Below are 9,976 nucleotides of genomic sequence, written 5' to 3'. Positions count from 1 at the left end.
GCTCGACGCCGGCCCGGGCGGGACTCCGACGGCCCGAGCCGGCCCTGCGCTCCGGGCCCCGACGGGCGGGCGCGCTGCGCGGGGCCCTCCGACCGGGGACCGTGTCCCCCAGCAGCGTCGCCATGTCCTCGGTGTTCGGGAAAGCGCGCGCGGGCAGCGGGCCGCAGAGCGCGCCGCTCGAGGTCAACCTGGCCATCCTGGGGCGCCGCGGGGCCGGCAAGTCCGGTGAGTTGCGGGGCCCGGAGACGCGCGGGGTGCGCCCCGGACCGCTGGAGGCAGGCCCCGCGTGACTGCGGGCTTCCTGCGCCCGGGGGCCGCGTCGACGCCCGGAGGCTCCTTGCCTCAGTTTCTCTCTGGCTTGGCTCTCTCTGCTTTGCCCTCACCTCCCCGGCCTCTCGTCCATCTTGGGTTCCTGGCCCGTCTTTCCCGGTGTCTGTGACACTAGCTACCGCCCCCCTCTGCCTCTGTGTCTCCCCGTCCTCTGCTGGCCTCTCCCCTCCCCCTGTGTCTCTGTGTCTCCCCGTCCTCCGATGGTCTCTCCCCTCCCCCTGTGTCTCTGTGTCTCCCCGTCCTCCGCTGGCCTCTCCCCTCCCCCTGTGTCTCTGTGTCTCCCCGTCCTCTGCTGGTCTCTCCCCTCCCCCTGTGTCTCTGTGTCTCCCCGTCCTCTGCTGGCCTCTCCCCTCCCCCTGTGTCTCTGTGTCTCCCCGTCCTCCGATGGTCTCTCCCCTCCCCCTGTGTCTCTCAGTGTCTCCCAGTCCCCTACTGGTCTCTCCCTTGCTGTTGACCGCCTTGCATCTCCTCTCCTTGGGGCCCCAGTCAGCACTGGTGCCTGGCACCAAAGGGACCTGTTAGGCGCTGATCGGAAGCCCAGGCCCCTATGAGCTTGTAGGCTGGGGATGAAGGCATGTGGTAGAGGTCAGTGGCTATTGGGATTCTCCAGGAAGGGGCTCACCCCAATTCCCTGGAATGGAACAAAGTGTAGTTCCTATCATATGTATTTGTTTCAAGTCAGACCCCTCTCTTGACTTTCTCAAAGCACATTGGACTGTGATCCCAGGTGCCTGGGACTTATTCTTGATGAATCAACATCTTGGGTTGCCACTGACATCATTTCTGCCAACAACAAACTGCCTTAACCATTCCTAGCAGCTCTCATCCAGGTGGAGCCCAGGTGGGTTAGGGGAGAATGTGTCACCATAGACAGAGACCCAGAAAAAGGGTCTATACTCCCCCTCCCACCGCCACTCACAGTCCCAGGCAGCTGAAGGTAGGAGGGCAGAGGGGGCTCCTCACTGGCTCTTTTACAGTCACGGCCATTAGTGGATTGGCCAACATGGGCTGTTAGCAGTATTCTTTGAGACTTGATGGGATCCTCCTCTCCACTTGTGAGACCAGCCCCCTGACTCAGAGAGGGGACTCTGAATCATGTTTTCCTACAGAAAAGATTTTGTTACAGAAAAGATTTGCCCTCTTCCCTTTGAAAGTCAAATTGTGTCTGTAGCTCTGTCACTGGTACAGTTTAGCCAGTGACTACATGAATGAAGGAATTTAAATTTTAAAGTATGTATTCCCTGGGTATTAGTTTGCAGAATGACACTGTTAGGAATCCTGGGAAAGAATTTTAAGGGTTTTCTTTAAAATATCACATTACTTTTAAAGAGTCCAGCATGACAGTTGGTTGGCCCTAGGCTTTATGTGGCTAAATTCTGAACAGAATCAGAATCCTATTAATGAATTCCACCGGGGAGAACTTCATTTTAGGTTTTACATTCTTTGGGACACTCATGATGAGTGTGGAGGCCCAAGCCTGGAGCCAAGACTTGAGATGAAGGGGATGAAGGACTGGAGTGTGTTTACTTGGGATGTGAGTGTTCATGCTCCTCCCGGGGATCACAGACTAGTCAACTCAGCTCTTACTCTTTGGCTTATACCCAAAACCAGAATAGATGTGCCCCACATTTCAGAATTTTCACAACTTGACCAGGGGGATGTCTCCCTTCCAGTTTGAGCTTCACCAGACTGTCCCTAAGGTAACTGGTTGTATAGGTCCTGGACCCCTTAGTTCGAGTCTTTATAAACACCCGCCTAGGCTTGCCTCTCACAGCTTTTCTTGCCATAAAAAAAAAAAAAAAAAAAAGAAAGAAATCCAGGATGCAACTGGAGGAAATATGGTTCCCCACATTTCTGGTTTCTGCTGAGCTTCTCAAACCAACTTCTCAGCTCTCAGACTCATCCCCCCAGAGAGCTGAGCTTAGTGTCAGCCAGGAGTCACAGAGGCTAGATGGGGCCTCCCTAAAATGAGAGAGGCAACCTCCAGGGGCCAGCAGCCAGACACAGCAGCGGAAGACTCAGCCACTTCTTTCTGCTTCCTGCAGCTCTCACCGTGAAGTTTCTGACCAGGAGGTTTATCAGCGAATATGACCCCAACTTGGGTAAGGAACCACTCCTCCTCATTCCTCCTACTGTGTCCCCCTTGAATCCTCCAGAGCACATGCCTACACTGTGGTGGGCTCACCAGACCTGGCCAGGATCCATTATCTGAGGGCAGAGGGGAGGAGCCACTAGGATGAGTCAGCCCATGGGACAAAATGGTTTAAGTGCCAGAAATATATCCTTCCACAGCCTACCCCTGACAACTTGGAGGTTGGGTTAATTAAGAGAACCGAGACAGGCTGATTTGCCCTAGATTATGAGGTATGGTGAGACTTAAAAAAAAAAAAAAAATCAAACACAGCAGAATGTCTACAACCATTAAATGTTATTCTTCAAAATGATCACTCAATGTACTTTTCCAGAAAAGCTGGACAAAACATTTGAGAAGTTCTCTAGTGGTACTGGCTTCTGGCCCATTCTGAACCACATGAGAAAACTCATCTTGTTTTATAGCCATATCATGACATATTGGAAGAAAGGATGCTCTGTTATTAGAGCTCGGTTTGAACCCTAGCTCTGCCACTTTCTGGCTGTGCAACCTTCAAACAATAACCTAACTTCTCTGAGCTTCCATTTCCTCATCTGTTACATGGGCATAAAGATACCTATCTCAGAAAATTACTGAGAGGATTAAAGAAATAACACACGTAAAAGATTTATCCTAGTATCTGATCCACAGTAGACACTCAATGCATATTCACTTTTCCTTCCTCTTTCTTTTTTTTTTTTCAAGATTTTATTTATTTATTTATTAGAGAGAGAGAAACAGAGAATGGGAAGGGGGAAGAGCAGAGGGAGAAACAGATACCCCGCTGAGCGCAGAGCCTGACTTGGGTCTCGATCCCAGGACTCCAAAATCATGACCAGAGCCAAAAATCAAGAGTCAGAGGCCCAACCAACTGAGCCATCCAGGCGCCCCTCCTTCTTCTTTCCTTAAAGTTTATATCTGTAACATTTGTTTATTGTAAACTGTTTACTGAGAAAAATAGTGTTGTCTGGATACACTTAGCCTTATGAAAATGAGTGGTGCAGTCTTGGACTATTTTTCTCATTCATTAAGACTTAAAGCATTTGTGGGACCCTGAGGGCCCTCCCAGAAACCCAGGGCTATGGGGCACGGACTGGAAACCTCTGCCACAGGTCTCAGATGGAACGTACTGTGACACCTGGAAGAAAGAGCCCCTGAGCCCATTGGTGCCCTAAGTTCAGGTTGGAATATTGAATCCCAGTGTCGGAACAGGAAGGGACCTCAGGGCTATTTAGTCTATTGATTTCTAGAATTTTTTTCCCTAAGTACCAGAAGCCCTTCTTTCCAGGTGATCTTAAATAGAATCCCAGGGTGTCAAACAGAGAAAGAGGTGGAGGTCCCCTGGTTAAGTCAAGAGTACAGGGCAGCCAGCTCACTGCCAGTCCCTAAGGGGTTTGTTTCTCAAAGCCTGGTTGGACCACCTGCACTCAGACCCAACCTCTTGGTGCCTCAGAAGAAGGAAGAGGCCCAAGGAGCTGAGGCTTCCAGGCCAGAGTCACACAGCAGGTCTGGGGGACCCCATTTGACTAGCAGAGTCCATTGCCCATAGGAGTGGGACACAGGATGTAATTGTGCTGGCCAGGCTCCCGTTGAGAGGGGCGAGGCCAGAACATGAAATCAGGTGGAGTGGGGCAGTGAAGACAGGGAGGAAGTAGGAAGTCAAAGCATACAAGCAGGGCTGTCTGGAAAGGGAAAATGATTATTTCCAAGGATGGTCCCTCAAAAGCCAGATGCTGCCTAGCCTGGATGGGGAATACTGATACTAAAAAATATTAGCTGTTTATCTGAAATTCAAATTTAACTGGTCATCCTGTATTTGCTCTGGCAGCCTACTTGCAAGTGTCCTCCTCCCTGTCCCCAATCCTTACCCTTCTTGAAGGTTCTTGCCAGAAGAGCCTAGTATAGTGGTTTGGGCTTCCTGATTGAGTCATTTTGGAGTTCTGACCTGAGAGTGGAACGTAAGATCACACTGTCCAGTGGGGGGCAGGGGGGCACCGGCAGCAGCTCCACAGTGGTCCGTCACCCCAGCCTAAGAACCTGAAGCTGGAGAGATGACCAGACGCTCTCCTTCAGCCTTCTGGGAGGCCAGTGGCGCTCCTTGGGAGTTCTGCTCCACCATCTAAAAATTCCAGCCACTGTCCAGTGGCTGGCCACAGCTATAGTGGGGACTCTGGGACCAGAGCCTTTCTTTCTGTGGAGAGTGGTCTGAGCATCCAAGGGGGAAGGTTAGCCACTGGGACATGTGAAACCACTCCTTTTCAGAGGCCTTCCTTGAACCGAAAGTGAGCTTCTTGAGCGCGGAGACCTGTGTTACTCATTCCCATTTCCAGCATGGAGTATGGTACTAGGCACAACATAGATGCTCTTCAACATGAGATTGAATTTGGGTTTTGGGATTAGCCTTTAAAGAAGAGTTCCAACTATTATCCCCATTTTACAGGTAAAGACATTGAGGCAGAGAGGGCTCAGTGAATTGCCTTGGAGAACCTCAGGCACATAGGAAGATGGGTACCACTCCAGCAGCTTTCCCCTAAGGCAGCCTATGCTCTAGAGGGCCTGGAATCAGAGATCTGTGTGGCACTGGGCTCTCTGAGCCTCAGTTTCCCTATCTGGAAGATGGGGCCAATAGCCTGTGCTCTGAGTAAGGGTTGTGGCCAGGAAAGCTGGTAGGAGCTGAGGGAGTGCTTATGGAAAGGCTGTGCCTGTGCTGAATGCTCCGGGAAGACGTAGGGGTCCCCAGAAGAGCATCCTCTCACAGAGGAGCTGGGGGCTCCTTGCCTGGCTTGCCCAGGGCAGAATGACAGCTTCTCACCTCTTTTTCCCTCATCCTGCTCTGGAAAGAACATGGGCACCGTTTCTGATGCATCATCCTACACACACTCTGATCAGAGCACCTTTAGCACCTTTAGAAAATTATTGTTGCATAAACAAGGGGAAAATAGTTTGAGAAAGAGGAATCTTCTCTCAGCATAAAAGTCCTCAGAATAAGGGCAGTTGGGTGGCTCAGTGGTTGAGCATCTACTTTTGGCTCAGGTTGTGATCCCAGGGTCCTGAGATCAAGTCCCGCATCAGGCTCCCCACAGGAAGCCTGCTTCTTCCTCCTCAGCCTATGTCTCTGCCTCTGTGTGTATCTCTCTTTCATGAATAAATAAAATCTTAAAAAAAAAAAGTCCTCAGAATATTAGGGAGAACTAGGAGTTATGAAACCCATGTGGTTAAGTACCCCAGAATGCCCTAGAGAGCAGGACTTGGGGATGAGAAGATAGGACATGACTGTGACTTGGAAAGGACCTCCCACCTCCAGTCACCTCACTTGCCAAGGGAGAGGAAGCAGGATAAAATGATCTCCAAGGCTTCTCCCAGCTTGCCCAGGCATGTGCCACATCTGGACTGGGAGCTTCTGCTCTTCCCCTGTACTCTGCCCAGACAGAGCTCGAGGATCAGCTGGTCCTCTCGGGAGGAGCCCAGCCTAGAAGACCCAAGGCCAGATTCCTTCCACTGATGGGGTGCTGTGTGGCAGTGGGCAAGTTCCCTCCTCTGGGCTTCATCTCCCTACAATGCAGAGAACAGTAACCTTGAAAGGCTGTTTGCTGTGAGGAACCACAGGAGGCCAATGTTGGACTAATATTTTTCCTTGGACTGGGAAGGACACAATGCCTGTTTGGGGGTAGGGGTGGGGGGTATGGAGCAACTAAGAGGGGTGCACTAGACAACTTTGGCAGGAAAGTAAAAATCTGAACAAGATGTAGGCATCTAGGGGCAGCTCTTCTTGCACCAAATATAGTTAAACATTTGGGGCATATTTTCCATTAGATTTTTTTTTTTTTGTCTTTGAATAAGAGCAGTTATTTATCCAAGTCCCCAAACAGGCTGGGGATGGGAGCTGTCTGTGATTCCTGCTGGCTGCTAGTGGACCTGGCATGTGTCCAGGCCTGGCTTGACTGCCAGTGGCTCTCAGAGAGAAGTGGTTGTGAATTCAGCCAGGGTTGGGGAGTGGAGGAAGACAGAGAGGGCCCTAGTTCTGCCCAAACAGGTCTTCTTAGGGGTTACTTGGGGGCACAGAGGCACCCAGGGAAAGATGATGGCCAAGTATATTCATACACATGGGCCAGTGGCATAGGGGAAGGTTGGAGGTAGGGAGAATGATTACCAATATGACAATGAGGTCCTCTTTGCATGCCTGGCCTCATGCTGCTTTCTCAGGTTTGAAGTCATGAGAACAACAAAAAAAGGTAAAAACCCAGGAAATCCAAATAAGGTCAGTAGTTTAGTTCATAGTGTGGTACTAAAGTCAATTTTCTGCTTTTGATCACTGTACTATGATTATGTAAGGTGTTAACATTGTGGGGAGCAGAGGGAAGGGCACACAGGAACTCTCTGTACTATTTTGCAATTTCTACATGAGTCTAAAATTATTTCAAAAGAAAAAGAAAAAAACCACCTAGGAATGTGAACCTGCCCTGTAAGCTTTGGAGCACCACAATCCCCACTGTCCTTTACCACGCACTTAGGGTGGGCCAGGCCCCATGCCTGGAGGCTCATCCAGTCCTCACACAGCCCTGTGAGGGTGCGGGGACAAGCATTTAGCACAGTGCCTGGTACAGGGTAAAATCTAGAAAACTTTTAGCTAATGTTATCACGTTATCCCCACTTTACTTTTTTAAAAAAGATTTTATTTGAAAGAGAGCAAGCAGGGGGAGGAGCAGAGGGGGAGGGAGAAGCAAACTCCAAGCTGAGAGTGGAGCCCGACATGGGACTCGATCCCAGGACCCCAAGATCATGACCTGAGCCGAAATCATGAGTCAGAGGTTCGACCAACTGAGCCACACAGGCACCCATGTTGTCCCCATTGTAAAGTTAGGAAACAACCTCAAAAGAGCTGCAGCGACTTGGCCAAGTCACAGAGCTAACAGGTAGCTGAAGTTGGGTGTGATTCCACATGTCCAACCTAAAATATTCAACTACCCTAGACTCCTTTGCTATTATTTTGATAAGGATTATTTCTAAACCTTCTTGGGAGTTCTGAATAGAGTCACACACACGTACACACACACCATGCCATATGCTGTGCGTTTTTCTTTTCCCATCCTTTCTCCCACTGGGAGCGGGAGTTTTATCCTTGGGGGCTTTCCCGTGGGCCAGGTACTATGGTCAGAGGGAAGAAGGTGGAGAAGTTTGGGAGGGATGCGCTGGCATTGCAAATGCAGAGGCCTCTGCTGCTAACCAAGCCTGTGGGCCACACACTCTATCCTGTAGACTTGGTGGGTGGACCCAGAATACAGTCCCATCCCCTGTGGCATGTTCTGTGAATGACGTCTTATGCTCTGAGCCCTGACAGAGCAGCATCTCCTTGGTGGGAGGTTCTGTCCGTGTTCTCCATTTGGGTGAGAGCTAAGGCCTTTCCAGTTGTCCCAACTCAGCCAGCCCCAGAATAGATACCCCCAGGGTCTAGCACAGGGAGGCTGGGACTCAGACCCAGCCTAGCACTGAGTGGCCTGCCTGGCCTCTGACCTGGCTGCCCATCTGTTGCAGAGGACACCTACAGCTCCGAGGAGACAGTGGACCACCAGCCTGTCCACCTGAGGGTCATGGATACTGCAGACCCGGTAACATTACCCCATTACCCTTGGAGAGCTGAGAGTCAGTGCAGCCTCCCGAGAAGTCCTGATCCCAGGCTGGAGGCCTCAGATGGGAATTTGTAAACTTTTTAAGCTCTAGTTTATGATGTGCCCCTGAATGAGGCGCTGACCTCTCCGGGCCTGAACCTTTACTCTTGCCAAGTGAGAAGGGATGGGATGGGGCCTGGGAGACCTGATGGTTGCTGGTGTCAGCTCTGAGATCATGTCAGCTCTGGGGCTTGATGCTCATGCACATGTGGAGACAGGGCACACACGTTTATGAGGAGGCCCCTCCTCAGCCCAGCTCTCCCCAGTATACACATTCCCCTGATGTTCTCACCACCCCCTACGAGGACTGGATACCAATTATTCTCAGAAGCCAAAGGGCACCATCAACCTGACCCCACACCAGCAGTGCCCAGCGACAGCCAGGTCTCTGTAGCAGCCATACCAGAGTGTTGGCTCTGTGCCCCAGAGGCCAAGGTCTCCAAGCCTCTGGCTGGGTGCTGGGAGTGAGGCTCCTGAGACAATGTCTCCTTTCACACCAAGCCAAATCCACACTCAAGTGTCCCTTTGCAAAGGGCTTTGCTAGGGAACAATATACAAAGACCCAGGGAGTGGGGTGGTGGGATGGAGCAGCTCAGAGGACGACCTTTCCCTGCACCAAGGCTTCTCTCCTTTGCCCCAGGACACCCCCAGGAACTGTGAGCGCTACCTGAACTGGGCCCACGCCTTCCTGGTGGTGTACAGCATGGACAGCCGCCAGAGTGTCGAGGACAGCAGCAGCTACCTGGAGCTGCTTGCTTTGCATGCCAAGGAGACACAGCGCAGCTCCCCTGCCCTGCTGCTGGGCAACAAGCTGGACATGGCCCAGTACAGGTGAGTGCAGTTTGTCCTCATCCCTGGAGCTCAATTTCCTCATTTGGAAAGGCTGCGTGTCATCATCAGGGATTATTGGTCTGATAAGGAAAGTAATCCCCTCAAATTTAGGTTAAAGGGTACAGGGTGCTCGAAATTTAGGTTAAAGGGTACAGGGTGCTCGTGCTTCCAGACAGGCAAGGGCAGAAAGGGAAGAGCTTCTGGCCCACACAGGGATTGGAGCCTAAAAGTCAGAAGAGAAACCACTCCTTCCATCCTCATGGGGCTTTGTGGTCTCTCTTGGCCTCACCCTTCCTTGCGTTGATAGGACCTTCCATCCTTACTCCTCATAGCTGGCTGGTTATTATTTGGTGCCCAATTTCGGTTCTGAGAAGGAAGGCTGTGATTGGCAACTTGAGCAGGTGTCTGTTCAGGACCAACCAGCTTTCGCCTCACCCAAGCATGGCCTTTCGCTCATTCCCAGTTGGCTGTGCTGAGGGCAGCTTCTCTTAGAATGGATTGGACTTGAATCAGAGGTCACAGACTAGGCCAGAGGACAGATTATCAGCAGACACTGCAGCATTTTGCTTGGCGAGCACAGTGTTTTAAAAGACCCAGAATTGGAATGCTTTGAGGAGGGGCATGCTCTCTCCAGCTGACCACAGGCCTTACCACTCCTGCTGGCTTTCCTCCACTCTGCATACATTCGAATTGCTTGCTTGGCCCCTGAAAGCACGATGCTTCCACTTGATGAGTAATCCCACTGCCCTTCTCCAGCACTGGCATTTATCCTGTGTGGCCAGGCCACCTTCAAAATATAGCACCTTCCACCCATCTTCCACCTATCCCTCCCTGTTCATGGCAGTCACTCCTGCTTCCCCAGGCCCCAATGGCCCATTGACTAGTATCAGCCAGGAGGGGACCTTTGGTGCAGAACAAATCAGATGGGCAGTGGGAAAGGGAGGAGCATCTCATGAAGAGGGGACACTGTAGGAGCCTTCAAAGGCCACCAAGCCCTCAGACGAAGACAAATTCCATC

At 51.3% G+C, this 9,976-nt stretch overlaps 1 protein-coding gene across 1 annotated transcript in view; it reads left to right on the top strand.

Moving 5' to 3' along the window:
* Window positions 1–9,976, top strand: part of RASL12 (RAS like family 12) — a 13,615-nt gene continuing 3,639 nt past the window's right edge. The window contains exons 1-4 of the mRNA XM_072809154.1: window positions 1–225; window positions 2,376–2,432; window positions 7,994–8,067; window positions 8,768–8,958. Of these exons, the coding sequence (XP_072665255.1) occupies window positions 123–225; window positions 2,376–2,432; window positions 7,994–8,067; window positions 8,768–8,958 (425 nt within the window). The 5' untranslated portion in view covers window positions 1–122. The remainder of the gene's footprint in view (window positions 226–2,375; window positions 2,433–7,993; window positions 8,068–8,767; window positions 8,959–9,976) is intronic.

The sequence above is a fragment of the Canis lupus genome, chromosome 32 (genome assembly GCF_048164855.1).
Source record: "Canis lupus baileyi chromosome 32, mCanLup2.hap1, whole genome shotgun sequence".
NCBI lineage: Eukaryota > Metazoa > Chordata > Mammalia > Carnivora > Canidae > Canis > Canis lupus.
This window is presented reverse-complemented; position numbering and strand designations above follow the sequence as displayed.